The sequence below is a fragment of the Lytechinus pictus genome, chromosome 2, assembly GCF_037042905.1.
Source record: "Lytechinus pictus isolate F3 Inbred chromosome 2, Lp3.0, whole genome shotgun sequence".
In the NCBI taxonomy this organism is placed as follows: domain Eukaryota; kingdom Metazoa; phylum Echinodermata; class Echinoidea; order Temnopleuroida; family Toxopneustidae; genus Lytechinus; species Lytechinus pictus.
Window position 1 is genome coordinate 42,030,061 of NC_087246.1, and position 19,545 is coordinate 42,049,605.

Sequence of the window (19,545 nt, forward strand, 5' to 3'; positions counted from 1 at the left end):
TCTATTATAGAATACTAGGTCTTAATGTTTATAATCTGTATGCAAAAAGCAAACAATCATTTGAATTGACAGTGAATGAGTATTCTAATTTTGACAAATTTTTTTCTTCTGTATTTTGAATTACAGGTGATCTGTTTGATGAGGTTGATTTCAAGCAAATTCAAGTTTGAAAAATCTTTTCATCACTAATCATATGGTAAACACTTTTCCAGTTTAAAATTATAATTGAGAAAGCTACTAAATGAATGAAGGTTTTAATCTAAACTTCAGTGTGTTATTAAAATGATAATGAATTATACTATACCTTCATTATTTAGTATCATAAGATAAAATTAGATGGAATTCAACTTGCAAAAGTATGTCAAAATGAGATGAAAAACGAGTTTAATTACAATTACATGTAGGTATTCAACTGTGAATTCGAGTACATTGATCTGATGTACGAGCACATGACTAAATACATGTATGTACTTATCAATGAGATCAAGAGTACTCAAAACTTTAAGCTAAATAGATTTTGCATTTACATAAAGATTACATCAAATCTCAACATTAGACACAAAAAAACATGTGTAATGTGCAAAATAAAGGGGAAAATTTTCTGTAGAATCAAATCAATTTGGTAAGAAATTTGAATACATCAAACTTTGCATTATTTTGGTACTTAATTCTTTTCTTAGAAATACAATATACTTCAAAAGCATCAGGATTTGTCTATATCTTTATGCAAACTGCAAATAACCATTTGGTGTATATAAAGGCATTATAGTGTTTCAGTATGAACAGTCTTCTATTCTCAATTGCAGGATACAAAATGTTCAAAAGTTATTGGGCCAAGGATTGAACAAATTTATATCATTAACAAAATCTTTGTCAGTATAATTACATTTAGTTTAAAAATGCAGTGACGGTAACAAAAAGACAGTTTCAATCACATTTGATGAATTTTATTTTTACGGCCAAAAATAAGCTAAACTTTCACTATTCTCTTTTCTTATTTTCTTTCACTTTGACACATCATTTTATGACAAAGATTGAATTTCGTTTTAAAATTACCGCTTATTTAAATAAAAAGCAATTATTATCATTTCATACACAAACAAATTAATAATACATGAATAATGTAATAATGGTGATAAAAAAGAATGATAACCCCAATAATATCAATTTATATCATAAATACTCAAGAAATAATTGATTAAAAAGATGGAGATGATGTTAATGAGGATAATCATAATTAATGGCATTTAACAGAATTACTTATCAATTCATTGCTAATCAGTATAGAATTACACCTACTCAAAATCTCTCAAAAGTAGATATTTAGCCTTGGCCTTGTATGAACAGACACATTGTACAGTGTTAAAAGTCAATGATTTTCTTTTTTTTACCTCAGACTGCAGGATACAAAGTATTCCAAGTTTTTTTTTGCGTGGGCAACACTTCAATGCACTGACTGAAACAGAAAGAATCCTACACTTGACAGTACTTTGCTTGCGGTATATGGATACTACTGAAAGGCATCTGTAAAGGAGAAATGAACAAAGTCACTTTCCAGAGGTTTCTCATTTGTAATCTCAACTAGATTCTCCTGATACTCAATTATAACCTTGACTATATATAAGGATGTCTTATTTTGTTTACATGTTTACCCTGACGCTGTTCGCGTTCTGTTATATTTCTTTTAACAATGTCACTTGTATTATTTCCTCACTGACACAAAGATTCCACGAAGATCATTTTCTTGTAGGAAATAGAGGGAGCCATATATACAATGGCAACATATTCACATGCAATGAATGCACTCAAACTTACAAGTATTTGAAAGCTTTCAGAAGTCATACATGCACTTTGTGTAAACAATGTGGGCAAGATTTCTCCACCAAGCAAAAGATGAAACTACACAAATGTTGTTTATGTCAACAATGTGGAAATGTTTTTCCTTCCAAGCAAAAAATAAGCTTACATAAGTGCATTAAACAAGTACCTTCTAATGATCAAGATCTCTGTGACGAATTAAGAAGTTGTAAATGTACTAACTGCTGTAAAAGCTTTTCAACCCAGAAAAGACTTCTTCAGCATAAATGCTCATACTGTCATGCTTGCAACCTAAGGTTTAGTACTTATCAAAAGTTTAAAAGTCACAAATGCACTACCACTGTGAACAAGAATGATAAAACCCCGAGTCATAGCATTTTATCAAGTGCTCATGGTCAGAGTAATATTGGCAGTGTGAATACTCAGCAACGGAAAGAAGAACTGACTGCAATCAGTAATAATAATACTCACAAAAAACACTTATCCTTGTCGAATCTAAATAAAGAATCTATGAGTTCAGTGGATGAATACGCAGCATACATCCCTGATGATGTCATACAACAAGCTGTATCAATTATGAAAAATCATAGTCCACAACTAGATCAATACATTGGACAAGTGACACCTGCAGCCATGAAAGTTCTTCTTTCTAAAGGAGTTTCTATTGATATTCCTAGAGATAAACATTGTATCAACTTCCATCATGTTGATAACCATTGGGTCACATCCTCATATGACCCTTCCACCAATCGAGTATCTGTGTATGATTCATTGTCTTCACAGGACAGAATTAAGCATTTAATGCCTCAAATCAATCTATTGTATGGAACAGCTGTGCATATAGAGTACATTCCAATAACCCAACAAACTGAACCAGCTTGTGGAGCTTTTGCAATAGCTGCTGCATTTAGCTGTCTGTTCAATGTGCCTCCACAAACTCAAAGATTTGACAATTCACAAATCAGACAACATCTCAAATTGTGCTTACAGCAAGGCAAAGTTATACCATTCCCAACTGAAAGATTAGACACTCTCAGTTCATACTTTGTTTCTCAAGCAAACTTTCAAGAGCTATCAAGGTCAATTGGACAAAATGTTGCTAATACACACTTGTCTCAAAACCTAAGAAAGACCTATATGATGGAATACAAGCGTAAGCAAAGACAGAATTCTTCCTATACAAAATTAGAAAGGACACTCAGAAAGGAGAAAAGAAGAGACCCACAATATAAGGAAAGTGAACAAAGTGCAAACAGAAAGAGGAGAAGAGATTTGTCCTTCAAAGAATTTGAGAAAAACCTCAATAAGAGAAGACGACAAGATCCAGAATACAAAGAAAATGAACAAAGAAACAATAGAAAGAGAAGAAAAGATCTAACCTTCCAAGAGTTTGAGAGTAACCTCAATAAGAGAAGACGACAAGATCCGGAATACAGAGAAAATGAACAAAGAGAAAACAAAAGAAGAAGAAAAGATCTATCCTTCCAAGAGTTTGAGAGTAACCTCAATAAGAGAAGACGACAAGATCCGGAATACAAAGAAAATGAACAAAGAGAAAACAAAAGAAGAAGAAAAGATCTATCCTTCCAAGAGTTTGAGAGTAACCTCAAGAAGAGAAGACGACAAGATCCGGAATACAAAGAAAATGAACAAAGAGAAAACAAAAGAAGAAGAAAAGATCCATCCTTCCAAGAGTTTGAGAGTAACCTCAAGAAGAGAAGACGACAAGATCCGGAATACAAAGAAAATGAACAAAGAGAAAACAAAAGAAGAAGAAAAGATCCATCCTTCCAAGAGTTTGAGAGTAACCTCAGTAAGAGAAGACGACAAGATCCGGAATACAAAGAAAATGAACAAAGAGAAAACAAAAGAAGAAGAAAAGATCCATCCTTCCAAGAGTTTGAGAGTAACCTCAAGAAGAGAAGACGACAAGATCCGGAATACAAAGAAAATGAACAAAGAAAAAACAAAAGAAGAAGAAAAGATCCATCCTTCCAAGAGTTTGAGAGTAACCTCAAGAAGAGAAGACGACAAGATCCGGAATACAAAGAAAATGAACAAAGAAAAAGCAAAAGAAGAAGAAAAGATCCATCCTTCCAAGAGTTTGAGAGTAACCTCAAGAAGAGAAGACGACAAGATCCGGAATACAAAGAAAATGAACAAAGAAAAAACAAAAGAAGAAGAAAAGATCTATCCTTCCAAGAGTTTGAGAGTAACCTCAATAAGAGAAGACGACAAGATCCGGAATACAAAGAAATTGAAAAAACAAAAAACAAAAGAAGACGAGAAGATCCGTCTTTTCAAGAATTCGAGAGTAACATCAACAAGACAAGAAGAAGAGATCCTGTGTATAAAGAAATTGAAAAAAGAAACAATAGAAAGAGAAGAAGAGCTCCGTCATTCCAAGAATTTGAGAGAAACATCAACAAACAAAGGAGAAGCAATCCAGCATACAGAGAGAAAGAATCTAAAGATGACGCTTTACGTAAACAAAGCAACAGATTTCCCTCCAATACAATTGATGAACTTGTGGAGCACTTTAAAGAAGCAGTATCAGTAGCATGTGAGTATATATGCACATGCTGCAAGCAGCTATGGTTTAAACAGTCTGTTAATGATGTGTTTGTTGTTAGGAATACTGATAAATCTCTTCACTCAAAGTGCATCACTGGAACATTAAGTGTTGAAGGCAAAGAATGGATTTGCCACACTTGTCAAAGTTGGATGCTAAAGAATAAACTCCCCCCACTTTCTTCAGCTAATAGAACTGGATTTCCTCATTGTCCAACAGAGCTACAACTAAACCCACTTGAAGAGAGGCTTGTTTCCCCAGTAAATACATTTTTCCAACTTCGTGAGTTGCCAAGTGGTGGACAAGTTGGAATTCGTGGGAATGTTGTTAATGTTCCTGCCAACAATATTTCAATTGTAAATTCACTGCCTCGCTCTATTAATGATTCACATACCATCCCTGTAAAACTAAAGAAACGTCTTCGGTACAAAAGTCATTACATGTTTGAAAACATCAGACCACAGAAGTGTTTTGAAGCAACAAAATACTTAGTGAAACAACCTCTGTTTAAACAATATGTTACAGACGGTTTAGATGAATTTTGGCCAACTCATGTTGCAGAAATGCATAAAACTCAATGGAAAGAGTTTCTTGAAGAGAGCACTTGTGAAGATAACATAGTACCTACTGCAGTTAATGTTTCTGCTTCCCAAACCGAGGAGAAAGAAAAAGATAGTGACTCTGATTGGAGTGAAATTGATGAAAAAGAACCTGTTGGAAGTTTGGACACTATGTTGTATCCACAAAATGTTGATGATCAACAAAACATTCTCTCTTTTGCACCCAGTGAGGGAAATATACCAATTAGTTCATTACAGGCTGATATTGAGGAATTATCATTTCCAACTATATTTTGTGGGGAACGAAGGCCAAGTAACAAAGATAGAGAAATACCTCTCAAGTACAGTGATATCTGCAAATTAGAATTACGACATTCTGATCGAAGAGCAGCAAAATCTGTAACAAACATCTTTTTCAAATGCAAGAAACTCCAAATGAAACAGATCAAAGATAAGATATGGCTTTCACTCAGGCGGGTTAAAACATCAGGCAAGTCATATACTGCAGGAGATGTCAAACAACAAGATGTTGTTGACTCCATGGTCAAATTAGATGAAGGATATAGAATTTTCAGAACTTTAAGAGGATCTCCACCATACTGGGAAACAGCCAAAAAGGATTTGTTTGCAATGATTAGACAGTTAGGATTACCAACATGGTTTATTTCTTTGTCTTCTGCTGAGTCACATTGGACTGATCTCTTAATATCTTTGGGTAAACTTGTTGACAACAAACAGTATAGTGCGGAAGATGTTTCAAGTTTCACTTGGGAAACAAAAAATAGACTTATTCGATCAGATCCTGTCACTGTCACAAGATATTTTGATCACAGAGTGAAAAAATTCTATCAAAATTTCCTTCAAGGTTCATGTGAGCCACTTGGGAAAATTTCAGAACATTTCTACAGGATAGAGTTCCAACATAGAGGATCAGCCCATCTGCACAGTCTTCTGTGGGTGAATGGGGCCCCTAAATTTGAGATAGATTCAAATTCAGACATTGAAAATTACATTGACAACTTCATTGAAACAGACGGACAAAGTTTGGGTGTAAATGAGAACTTGAAAAAACTGCAATGTCACAGACACACACATACTTGTCGAAAAAAGGGTAAAGTGTGCAGGTTCAATTTCCCATTGCCTCCTATGGAGTCTACAAAGATCTTACAACCTCTGCCAGTTGAAATGGAAGACAAAGAAAAGCAGTTACATAAACAGAAATGGAAAGAAATACAAATTGAACTAAACAAACCTGAAATCCAGCAACTTACTCTTCAACTGTTTCTTGACCATTTTGGCATTTCACCTGATGATTATGAGCTTGCAATCAGAAGTTCTATTTCAGCTTCAAAGGTGTTTCTCAAACGAGAACCATGCAATGTACGTGTGAATGCGTATAACCCTGCTGTACTACAGGCATGGCAAGCAAATACAGACATACAATTCATTACCAATGCTTATGCTTGTGCAATGTATGTTGTGAACTATGTTTCTAAAGGCCAAAGAGGCATGAGTGAACTCTTGAGACGAACATGTGATGAAGCTAGAAAAGGATCAACTGATATCAAAGATCAAGTTCGTTTGATTGGAAACAAATTTCTTAAACATGTTGAGATTAGTGCACCTGAAGCAATATATCTCTCTCTACAAATGCCACTAAAGCATTCATCATGTGGGCATGCATTTGTTAACACTTCACCTCCAGATCAGAGACCTTTTATACTCAAACCTTCAGAGCAACTTGATGCTTTGCCTGCTGATAGTGAAGACATTCAGTGCAGCAATAACATCAAGAGATACTCAGAACGGCCAAGGAAGGCCCGGGACATGTGCTTAGCAGATTTCATTGCATGGTATGATATGAAAAAAGTACAGTTCAAGAAGAAGAGAAAAGTGCATGAATTAGAACTGCCTGAAACAGACAGTGATGATAACAAAGAAGATGAACCTGATGACTCTGATCTATATCAAAATAAACAAACATGTCTTGGTGAATTGAAAATCTCAAACACAGTGATTATGAAACGAAGGAAAAAGCAAAAAGTGATACGATATGTGAGATATGACAAAGAAAAAGATCCAGAAAATTACTACAGAGAAAATTTGATGCTCTTTTACCCTTACATCAGTGAGAGTGAAATCATTGGAAACTGCCAAACATATGAAGAAAGATACCAAATGGTAAAACAAGTAATAGAAGAAAAACAGAAAGAGTACAACCAGTATGCTGAAGAGTTAGATATGGCTGAACAAAAACTGCTTAATGACTCAAATGAAGAAAACCTTCATAATGTAGCTCCTTGCAATGAACATATTAATGAGATAAATGCAAATAAGTTTGGCAAAGATAGAAATGCTATAGAAGGTGAAGATCTCTTCACTAGCTATGATATTGCTTCTGAATTGGGTATACAATCGACTGGAACAGACATGCAAGAAGAGAGAATCAGAAATAGATTGTCTGATAGTAAATTCAGGGAAATTGTTTCTTCTCTTAATCAAAAGCAATCTGAATTCTTTAATCATGTACTAAACAAAGTGAAAACTTCAGATGAACAGTTACTCCTCTTCTTGAGTGGAGGTGCAGGAGTTGGAAAGACAAGAGTAATCAAGTCACTATACCAGGCACTTGTGAGGCATTATAACACAGAATCTGGTAGTAATCCAGATGTAATTAAGGTACTCCTCACAGCACCTACTGGTAAAGCAGCCTATTTGATCAGGGGTCAAACCCTCCATTCTGCATTTTGCATTCCTGCTAACCAAGGTTTTAGCTATAAACCTTTATCACATGACAAACGCAACACCCTCAGAACCCAACTTGGTGAATTGAAGCTTGTATTCATCGACGAAATATCTATGGTTGGAACAAAGATGTTTTGCTTCATAAACCAACGATTACAAGAAGTAATGAATGTATCAAAACCATTTGGAGGTGTCAGTATTATAGCTATTGGCGATCTTTTCCAATTGCAGCCAGTAATGGACACTTGGATTTTTAAAAATCCAACTACTACATCAAGTACAGAAGTTCTGGCACCAAATGTATGGACCAACAACTTCGAGCTGTTTGAATTAACAGACATTATGAGACAAAAAGAAGATGTAGCTTATGCAGCATTGTTGAACAGAATGAGAGAAGGCAAGCAAACCAAAGAAGACATTAAATTACTAAAAGGTAGAATAATCTCTAAAGAAGATGAGAATTACCCAGTTGATGTCACTCATTTGTTGTATCACAATGAGGCTGTTGATGCACATAACAAGCAATTACACAGTAGTGTAGCAAACCAAGCTGTCTTGGCATCTCATGACATAGTTATTGGTGATATCACAGATGAAGTCAAGCAAAAAGTTTTGTCATGTGCCAAAGCCAAAGAAATGGGGCTATCTAAAACATGCAATCTTGCTTTAGAGCTCAAAGCTGAACTAACTGTCAACATAGACACAGCAGATGGATTAGTTAATGGAGCAGCATGTGTTTCAAAATATTTCCAATATGACAAGAGTGGGAATGTGGAAATAGTATGGGTACTTTTTGAGACAGAAGAAACAGGGCTCAAACTGAGACATGAATATCCAAAACATACCAACAATGCGATTCATCAGTCCTGGACACCAATTAAACCAATAGCCAGAGAGTTTGCAATTGGGAGATACAAAGCAGTGAAAGTATCAAGAAAACAATTCCCCCTCCAATTAGCATGTGCTAAAACAATACACAGAGCTCAAGGAAGCACTCTAGATAGAGCAGTTGTCCAATTACCTGACAGAAAGGCTGTCCATCTTCATTATGTTGCTTTCAGTAGAGTGCCATCATTACAAAATTTGCATATCATTGGTCCTCTAAACCTGGCTCATATCAAAGTTTCAGATGATGTGATGACAGAAATGGAACGTTTGAGACAGTCTAAATCAATGACTCTTTGCTACAAGCCATTGTATGACTATCCAAAAGATTGTGTCAAAATAGCTTTCCACAACTGCCAGTCATTGCACCTTCATATGAAAGACATACAAAAAAACTTCAACTTACAGGTATCCGATATCAATTTATTTGTTGAAACAAAACTGTGTTCTATGGATAAAGCATGTGAGTATGAAATGGATAATTTCAAGACGTCAAGAAATGACTTTAGCTCACAACGTACACACTATGGAAGTGCTGTATACCACAGGAAAGGCTTGCAATGTACAGTTGTTCCATGTAATTTCCAGTCAATTGAAATGACAGTAGTTCAGCTTCCTTCTCATAGTCCTAAGTTGCAAGTGGTTTCTATGTATTGTCGTCCTAAAGAAAATTGGAGAAAAATTCACAGAGCACTACAACACTTGGGTAATTATATTAACCCAAATGAACCACTTGTTATCATGGGAGATTTCAATATCAATATGCTTACTTCTACTCCAAACAAACAAAAGCTTGTGAATGCAATGACACAGTTATTCAAATGTACACAACTTATTTGTGAATTCACAACAAATGGATGTACAACAATTGACTTGGTATTTACAAATATTGAGGAAAACAAACTGTCAAGTGGGACATTAGAAAGCCATTACAGTTACCATAAGATGGTATATGTAGCTATCCCTTCATCCTGTGTACAACTTTCAAGTAATACATAATCTTGTATGGTAAAGAAGACTAGTTTAAAACAAAGTGTTTCTAAGTACAAACTTTTATACAGTGAGAGTGAAATAATTGGTAAATCAGATAACAGAAAAACAAAGAGTACAATAATGTTTGTTTGATTGGAAAGAAATTTATCAAGGAGAGGCATTATCTTTACCATGTGGTAGATCATGGAAGTGAAGAGAAGTTATGTATACTTGTCACAGTGTTTACCTTTTCTTTAAACCCTACACACTGTTTGTAAATGTATCAAAATGCAGATATTATGGTATAATGATTGATAAGCGTCAATTGTTAGAAACTGACTGAAAATACTACACTGAATGCATGATGATTTTACAAATTACAAATCAGCTATTATTGTTTTGGCTTTAATTCTATGTATCTACCATGAATCATAAGTCTACCTTGGATAGTGCTTTGTATGAAAGTCATACATGTACGTGCTTGTTTTTATAAATATCATTAAAAAGCAAGCTGTAAATATTTCACTGACACTGTCTATTTTCATATTTTTAAAATAAAATGTTTTGACATTATCTTTTTATTATCATTATTACAGAATCCAAATTCTGGTATTTCATGTTTGTATGTGTATCCATGTATATATTACAAGTATATTGAGATTTGTAACTATTATCTGATACCACCTACCCAAAAGTTAAAAAAAAACTCTCACCCCTTGAATGAATAAAATGTAGATAAGAGTCTACTGTTTTCTGAGATATGTACCAATGGTAGTAAAATGATAAATAGAGCTAGAATTATGCAATGAAATAATTGAAAGTATTTCAACAAATTTCATAATACATGCAGGCTATATGAGTTACAAGAGAGGCATTTCCTTTACCATGTGGTAGATCATGGAAGTGAAGAGAAGTTATGTATATTTGTCACAGTGTATACCTTTTCTTTAAACCCTACACACTGTTTGTAAATGTATCATTATGCAGGTAGTATGGTATGATTGATAAGCATTAATTGTTACAAACTGACTGAAAATACTACACCGAATGCATGATTTTAAAAATTACAAATCTGCTATTGTTTTGGCTTTAATTCTATGTATCTACCGTGAATCATAACTCTACCTTGGATAATGCTTTGTATGAAAGTCATACATGTACATGCTTATTTTTATAAATGTCATTAAAAAGCAAGCTGTAAATTATTTTCCTGACACTGTCTATTTTCATATTTTTGATAAAATGTTTTGACATTCTGTTTTTATTATTATTACAGAATCCAAATTCTGACATTTCATGTTTGTACGTGTATCCATGTATATATTACAAGTATATGTGGTAGATCATGGAAGTGAAGAGAAGTTATGTATATTTGTCACAGTGTATACCTTTTCTTTAAACCCTACACACTGTTTGTAAATGTATCATTATGCAGGTAGTATGGTATGATTGATAAGCATTAATTGTTACAAACTGACTGAAAATACTACACCGAATGCATGATTTTAAAAATTACAAATCTGCTATTGTTTTGGCTTTAATTCTATGTATCTACCGTGAATCATAACTCTACCTTGGATAATGCTTTGTATGAAAGTCATACATGTACGTGCTTATTTTTATAAATGTCATTAAAAAGCAAGCTGTAAATTATTTTCCTGACACTGTCTATTTTTATATTTTTGATAAAATGTTTTGACATTCTGTTTTTATTATTATTACAGAATCCAAATTCTGACATTTCATGTTTGTACGTGTATCCATGTATATATTACAAGTATATGTGGTAGATCATGGAAGTGAAGAGAAGTTATGTATATTTGTCACAGTGTATACCTTTTCTTTAAACCCTACACACTGTTTGTAAATGTATCATTATGCAGGTAGTATGGTATGATTGATAAGCATTAATTGTTACAAACTGACTGAAAATACTACACCGAATGCATGATTTTAAAAATTACAAATCTGCTATTGTTTTGGCTTTAATTCTATGTATCTACCGTGAATCATAACTCTACCTTAGATAATGCTTTGTATGAAAGTCATACATGTACGTGCTTATTTTTATAAATGTCATTAAAAAGCAAGCTGTAAATTATTTTCCTGACACTGTCTATTTTCATATTTTTGATAAAATGTTTTGACATTCTGTTTTTATTATTATTACAGAATCCAAATTCTGACATTTCATGTTTGTACGTGTATCCATGTATATATTACAAGTATATGAGATTTGTAACTATTATCTGATACCACCTACCTAAAAGTAAAAAAACTCTCACCCCTTGAATGAATAAAATATAGATAAGAGTCTACTGTTTTCTGAGATATACAACCAATGGTAATAAAAGGATAGAGCTAGAATTATGCAATGAAATAATTGAAAGTATTTCAACAAATTTCATAATACATGCAGGCTATATGAGTTTAAGAGAGGCATTTCCTTTACCATGTGGTAGATCATCAAAATGTAGAGAAGTTATGTTCACTTGGCACAGTGTATACTTCGTTATTCAACCCTACACACTGTTTGTAAATGCATGAAAATACAGCCTGTAGTATGGTATAATGATTGATAAACGTCAATTGTTAGAGACTGACTCAAAATACTACAACTCTTGTTTAGATGTACAACCCTGATGTAAGCAAAAGTTTGCAAATTGTACCAGCTTGTACAAATTGCATGTACCTCAAAGAAGTTTCGATAAAAAACTGTTAAAGAGAAAAGATAACTAGACTCCCTAATACCTCAAAACAAGAATTGAAATTATGAATACCGTTTAAAAAAACAGTATTGGTCTCTAGAGAGAGAGAGAGAGAGACTGTTTATGATACATGCAGACCAATGGTACCAGCCTCTATTCCCTTCTGCTGAGCACCACTAATCATTTCCAGACCATACTGTATCTGCATAATTTTCTCTTGTGTTCTTATTACTTGTGCATCACATTTTAGACTAAGCTTACATACCGGGGGGGGGGGGGGCAGTCAAATGTATTGCTGTACACACACGTGGCCAAATTATTTCCAAACACCCCCTAAACGAGTTTTTCGCGGGCTTTATTTACACATTTTGGCCCCTAAACAAGTTGTCACCAGAATACGACCCCGGAGAAAAAGCTTGGGAAAAAAACCTACCCTAAACACGTTTAGCTAGTCTTTAAAAAAAGCTTTGGAAAAAAACATACTCTATTTTAAAATACGTTTCATCCTGCGATTGACCAGTTTTTAAAAACTACCCCTTTTTTTGAAAATCTGAGTTTTTGATACTCTTAACGAGTGCACACGTTTTTTTGGTCACGCATGTGTACAGCAATATATTTGACCAGCCCCCTAGGGCTTTCATACACCTAATCATTGTCATAATTTCATTTGTTTACTGTTTATGTATTTTATATTGTCATTTTCAATAAAATTTAAACAAAAAAGGGTTCATTTATGAACCATATGGCACCATTCATATCATCCACAACATGCAACAAAAGTCATAAGTAGGTCTAAATCTACTTTTTAAAAACTTGTCATAATCAATTACAAAAAAATAATTTCATAAAGACTGTTTGGTAAGCTAGATCGCTGCCTATCATAGGTAATGTTCAAGGCTTTCTAACAGTCCATGAAAGAGAAAAAAATCTTGATATTTTATGGTTATGTCAATCAATTCTTTGTTGTAGAATACTTGCTGTGGAAGATATGATATTGTGATTGGCGTCCTCGTCGTGGTGCTGGTAACATGTTGCACTCACAAACTCTTTACAGCATTACATGTAAGCATGTACTATAACCATACAGCTACTTTACATGTCTATCTGAAAATAATGAGTTAATTGTGAGTGCAAAATGGCTAAACAATCACAGTTTTTATCCATATAATAACCATATACCCACTTTCTATAGTTAACCATGTAAGTTTTAAATGTTGGTCCACCATCAATCACACGTGTAATTTACTTTCATGATTTCACCCAAAACCTTGATAATTTCAAACAAAACATCATTATTTGGGCTTTAATACATGTAGATCATAACTTGATACATAACAACATGAACATACATTTTCATGCACATTTACAGACATGTACACAATTAGTTAAGAAATTCACACAAATGCATACTCTTTACTCGACTTGAAAATCATGCCAGATGACAGCTACATGTATAATTGAATTACTTGTATATCCAAGTTTCATAAACTATATAGTTAAGATTTCAATGTAGATACCTAAAACAAAGCCAAAGTTCACTGATCCTACATGACCTTTGACCTTGTTCATGTGACATGAAACTTGCACAGGATATTCAGCAATACTTGATTACTCTTATGTCTAAGTTTCATGAACTTCCTCCATAAAAATTCAAAGTTACAATGGAAATTAAACACATACCCCCAACATGACCAAAGTTCATTGACCCCAATGACCTCTGACCTAGGTCATATGACCTGAAACTTGCACGGGATATTCAGTGATACATGATTACTCTTATGTCTAAGTTTTATGAACTAGCTCCATAAAAATTCAGAGTTACAATGGAAATTCAACAAATACCTACCAACATGACCAAAGGTCATTGACCCTAAATGACCTTTGACCTTGGTCATGTGACCTAAAACTCAGGCAGGATATCCAGTAACACTTCACTACCCTTATGTGTAAGTTTCATGAACTAGGTCCAAACACTTTCTAAGTTATGATGACATTTGAAAAACTTAACCCTAGGTTAAGATTTCAATATTGGTTCCCCCAACATAGGCTAAGTTCATTGACCCTAAATGACCTTTGACCTTGGTCATGTGACCTAAAACTCAAGCAGGATGTTCAGTAATACTTGATTAACCTTATGTCTAAGTTTCATTAACTAGGCCCATATACTTTTTAAGTTATGATGTCATTTCAAAAACTTAACCTTAGGTTAAGATTTGATGTTGACGCCGCCGTCGCCGTCGCCGCCGCCGCCGCCGTCGCCGCCGCCGCCGCCGCCGCCGTCGCCGTCGCCGTCGGAAAAGCGGCGCCTATAGTCTCGCTCTGCTATGCAGGCGAGACAAAAATAGTAGGGGGGACATTTGATATTGTGTCCCCCCTACTATTTTGAGTAGGGGGGACACGTCCCCCCTGGGATTTCGGCCCATGCCTTCCTTTCATAATGTTATTGCAATGTAGTCATAGCACATGATATTAAGGGCTCCCAAAATGCTAATTGTTAAACAGCCTGGATCATTGTCAATCCGGTCAACAAATTATGCATTAAAGGCTTGTCTACAAACCCTTTTATGGTGCTCTTAAATGGATTGTTGTATTTTTTTGAGCTTTACCTTACTGATGCTTTAGGAACATGCGCAAGCCTCCCTAGCCTTCCTATAAAACTCTTTGTCTTCTTCCGACACAACTTATGTCCAGTGTTTTATTGAGGCAACTTGTGTCGGAAAAAGATGTGGCGAGATATCTGGATTCTCGCCGGGACTTGTACACTTTATATCTCGCAATGTCGACTTGGCAAGATAGAATATATCGCCATGTCGAAATAATAAGCTTATGAAGTAGACATGGCAAAATAAAATATCCCGCCATGTCGTCACGGCGATGGCATTTTAAAGGCTCCGTACTAGGGGTAATTATCCGATGTAATCAACGCCCCTCCTAGTTCGAATATTAATTCGCCCCCCCCCCCTCCTTGTTCAAACATCAATTCGGCGCCCCGGTCCATCTCCCTCTTTTTTTTCCCATCTCCTTTTCTTTCTTTTTTTTCGTTATCTTAATTTTCCTCATTCCCCTTCTTTGTCCCTTCATTTCTCTTTTCCTTCTCTCTTTCTCCCCCTCTTCCTCTCTCTCTTTTTCTTCTCTTCTTTTCCCTCCTCCTCTCACTCTCTCTCTTTTTCTTCTCTTCTTTTTCCCCCTTTTCTCCCTCTTTTTTCTTCTTCTCTTCCTCTCCTTTTCTTCTCTTTGTTTTCTTCTCTTCCTTTTCCCTCTTCCTCCTAGCTCTTTTCTTTTGAGCGGGTGGGGGAGAGGCAATGCCCCCTCGGCTCGGCCCCATGGATCCGCGCCTTATAGAACCCCATGGTCTCGTATCATTTGACCTTTAACCTCTCGATGACATTTGATATATCCTGATCATAATTGTACACACTGATATATCCTGATCAGAATTGTACACACACTGCGGACTATCAGACCCGCGGACTAACGGACCCGCGGACTATCGGACCCGCGGACTAACGGACTATCGGGATGTCCCCGAAAAAGGGGCTGGGTGACTTGGGACAGCCCCCTGAGAGGGTAGGCTTTGATGTGCCCTCACTTCTTTAAATGTAGCTGATAGAGAAAAGCCTAATCTTCTTTTTCCAAGTGATTTCAAGAAAATAAAAATTCGGATAAGGGTGGGGTACCTTCGACAGGCTCTTGCGGAACTATGTTTTAAGGTACCCGAATGTAATTGATGCAGAGCAATGGCTCCCACTTTTTTTTTTTTTGGTTGTCAATTTTCTTTCTGGTACGAAATCCTTTATTTGTGGTTGAAAACTTTTTTTTGCTTGTCAAATTTTTTGGCGGACGAATTTGCCCCCCCCCCTGTGGAAAATCCAAGGTACGCCACTGATGCCTCCTCTAACTTTTCCAAGAGGTTTTATTACTATAAAAACGCCTTTTGCCCTCATAGCCATATGTAATATACATTTTTCTATCGCGACGCTCATTACATGCATTCATGCGTGCTAGTCACACCAACAAAGGCGATCAGGCAAGACCAATTGAGTCTATTTTACTCTTTTGAAAGGCATGCCAGCGAGCGCATTGTAGTCCATAGGCGGATCCAGCTATTGGCGAAAGGGGGGGGGGGGCGCACTACCGAGCGCCGCACTATTTTTTTCACTTCACCGGCGCCATAAAAGAAAATGTTGAAAAAGGGGTAAAGTCTGACCCTGTCAAATGCTCTTTTCAAAATGTAGGATTTCCAGTCATGCCATTTTGCATGACCACACGCAGATAATATTTCCGGGGGGGGGGGGCAAGACTCGAAAATATGGTGCACATCTCACATTTTTAATAGTTTTCATGAAATGTTAAGGGAAAAAAAATGTTTTTCACAACAGCAGATCGCGAATGTGCCCCCCCCCCCCTTGCTGCGTCCGACCATTCCCTGAAGTCCACTTCATATCTCAATATAACAGAAAATATACATCAATTTAAACATATAATCTTTCTAAAACATATATAGAGAGAGATTGAAAAACTAATTAAAGAAAGAAACAAGCAAAAAGTACCACAAAATTATGCATGTTATGTGCGATTTCAAAATCTCGTGTATTAACCCTTTTATTGCGATGAGGCCAATACTTTTGTATATTAATAGAGATACAAGTTTTTTATTATTATATGAATATATATATACACAGGGGCGTCGATCCTTTTTTTAAGATTTGGGGGGCAAAATCATGACTCAACTTTCCAAAGGCGCTCGATATCACACAAAACAAACAAACTCACACAAACACACACACACATATGCATATATATATATATATATATATATATATATATATATATATATATATATATATATATATAAAGGAAGAGGGCCCTTTGCACAACGTGTATTGCAGCGCGTCATGTTCTACGTATATGCGTAAATAAATCAAGCATTAACGCTAGACGTAGCTTCCAAGTATCTCTTTTATTGCGAGCTTTCGGCCAGTGGGGCCTTCATCAAGCCTATAATGCATTGAAACAAACAAAATAGAACAAAACCATACAAATAAAATCGTAATAACAACAAAGTAAATAATGTGTAATTATTGTTGTTATTTTTTGTTATCTTAGTGTAATCCTTCTGTTCTGTACCCTTTGTTACACATTATTTACTTTGTTGTTATTACGATTTTATTTGTATGGTTTTGTTCTATTTTGTTTGTTTCAATGCATTATAGGCCTGATGAAGGCCCCACTGGCCGAAAGCTCGCAATAAAAGAGATACTTGGAAGCTACGTCTAGCGTTAATGCTTGATTTATTTACGCATATATATATATATATATATTTATATGACTCATGAGATAGAAACACATATCTCACCAACAAATTAATGCGAGCGCGAAGCGCGAGCTGAATTTTTTTAGTTTACTGACCTGAAAACAGGAAAAAGGTGCCTGTTTAGGACTGTTTGTAGTAACTCATGAGGAGGATACATATCTCACTAAACAGATAATGCGAGTGCCGAGGGCGAGCTGAAATTTCTTTATATTCTGACCAGAAAGCTTGATATTCTATGCATTTTTGGTACCAATGATTAAGATGGGTATCTAAACAAGGCAAAAGCAATTTTGTGTCTCGCCCACTTATGAAAATGACCAGGAATATCGTGATTTGCCAGGGCACGCAAGAGAATTATATCGAAACTTCATTGTGAAATGACTGGGATGGAATAACACTTGTCATAAGAGCCTTGCACGTAAACTTTAATGTTGACCTAAAAATGGCCTTTGACCTCATCATGTGACCTCCGACTGCAGCATAACATGCAGGTCCCCCAAGTCCATCTACCATCCAAGTTTGGTTGAAAAGCGACTTACGGATGCGGATTTAGGTGTCATAAGAGAGTCTTGCATGTAAACTTTAAACGTTGACCTGAAAATGACCTTTGACCTTACCATGTAACCTTCGACTGCAGCATAACATGCAGGTCCCCCAAGTCTATCTAACATCCAAGTTTGGTTGAAAAGTGACTTATGGTTGGGGAGTTAGGCGTCATAAGAGATCATTGCATGTAAACTTTAACGTTGACCTGAAAATGACCTTTGACCTTACCATGTGACCTCCGACTGCAGCATAACATGCAGGTCCCCCAAGTCCATCTACCATCCAAGTTTGGTTGAAAAGTGACTTTCGGTTGCGGAGTTAGGTGTTATAAGAGAGTCTTGCATGTAAACTTTAACGTTGACCTGAAAATGACCTTTGACCTTACCATGTGACCTCCGACTGCAGCATAACATGCTGGTCCCCCTAGTCCATCTACCATCCAAGTTTGGTTGAAAAGTAACTTACGGTTGCGGAGTTAGGTGTCATAAGAGAGTCTTGCATGTCAACTTTAACGTAGACCTGAAAATGACCTTTGACCTTTATACCATGGGACCTCCGACTGCAGCATGACATGCAGGTCCCCCAAGTCCATCTACCATCCAAGTTTGGTTGAAAAGTGACTTTCGGTTGCGGAGTTAGGTGTTATAAGAGAGTCTTGCATGTAAACTTTAACGTTGACCTGAAAATGACCTTTGACCTTACCATGTGACCTCCGACTGCAGCATAACATGCTGGTCCCCCAAGTCCATCTACCATCCAAGTTTGGTTGAAAAGTGACTTACGGTTGCGGAGTTAGGTGTCATAAGAGAGTCTTGCATGTAAACTTTAACGTTGACCTGAAAATGACCTTAGACCTTACCATGGGACCTCCGACTGCAGCATGACATGCAGGTTCCCCCAAGTCCATCTACATGTTCCATCCAAGTTTGGTTAAAATACGACTTACGGTTGCGGAGTTAGGTGTCATAAGAGAGTCTTGCATGTAAACTTTAACGTTGACCTGAAAATGACCTTTGACCTTACCATGGGACCTCCGACTGCAGCATAACATGCAGGTCCCCCAAGTCCATCTACCATCCAAGTTTGGTTGAAAAGTGACTTTCGGTTGCGGAGTTAGGTGTTATAAGAGAGTCTTGAATGTAAACTTTAACGTTGACCTGAAAATGACCTTTGACCTTACCATGGGACCTCCGACTGCAGCATAACATGCAGGTCCCCCAAGTCCATCTACCATCCAAGTTTGGTTGAAAAGCGACGTACAGTTGCGGAGTTAGGTGTCACAAGAGAGTCTTGCATGTAAACTTTAACGTTGACCTGAAAATGACCTTTGACCTTACCGTGTGACCTCCGACTGCAACACAACATGCAGGTCCCCCAAGTCCATCTACCATCCAAGTTTGGTTGAAAATCGACTTACGGTTGTGG

The 19,545-nt window shown here is 36.1% G+C and overlaps 2 protein-coding genes across 2 annotated transcripts in view; one reads left to right on the forward strand and one right to left on the reverse strand.

Annotated features, from left to right (window-relative positions):
* Positions 1–1,005: 1,005 nt before the first annotated feature.
* LOC135153305 (uncharacterized) lies at positions 1,006–4,443 on the reverse strand. The gene is made up of 3 exons (XM_064095852.1): positions 4,138–4,443; positions 3,526–4,035; positions 1,006–3,423 (listed from the first exon to the last, which is right to left on the reverse strand). Exons 1-3 carry the CDS (start codon positions 4,239–4,241, stop codon positions 2,994–2,996), a joined length of 1,044 nt encoding a protein of 347 aa, XP_063951922.1. The 5' UTR covers positions 4,242–4,443; the 3' UTR covers positions 1,006–2,993.
* Positions 4,444–4,953: 510 nt separating this feature from the next.
* The window catches only part of LOC135153231 (uncharacterized), a 29,742-nt gene continuing 15,150 nt past the window's right edge, over positions 4,954–19,545 (forward strand). The window contains exon 1 of the mRNA XM_064095650.1: positions 4,954–8,481. Within this exon, the coding sequence (XP_063951720.1) occupies positions 4,954–8,481 (3,528 nt within the window). The remainder of the gene's footprint in view (positions 8,482–19,545) is intronic.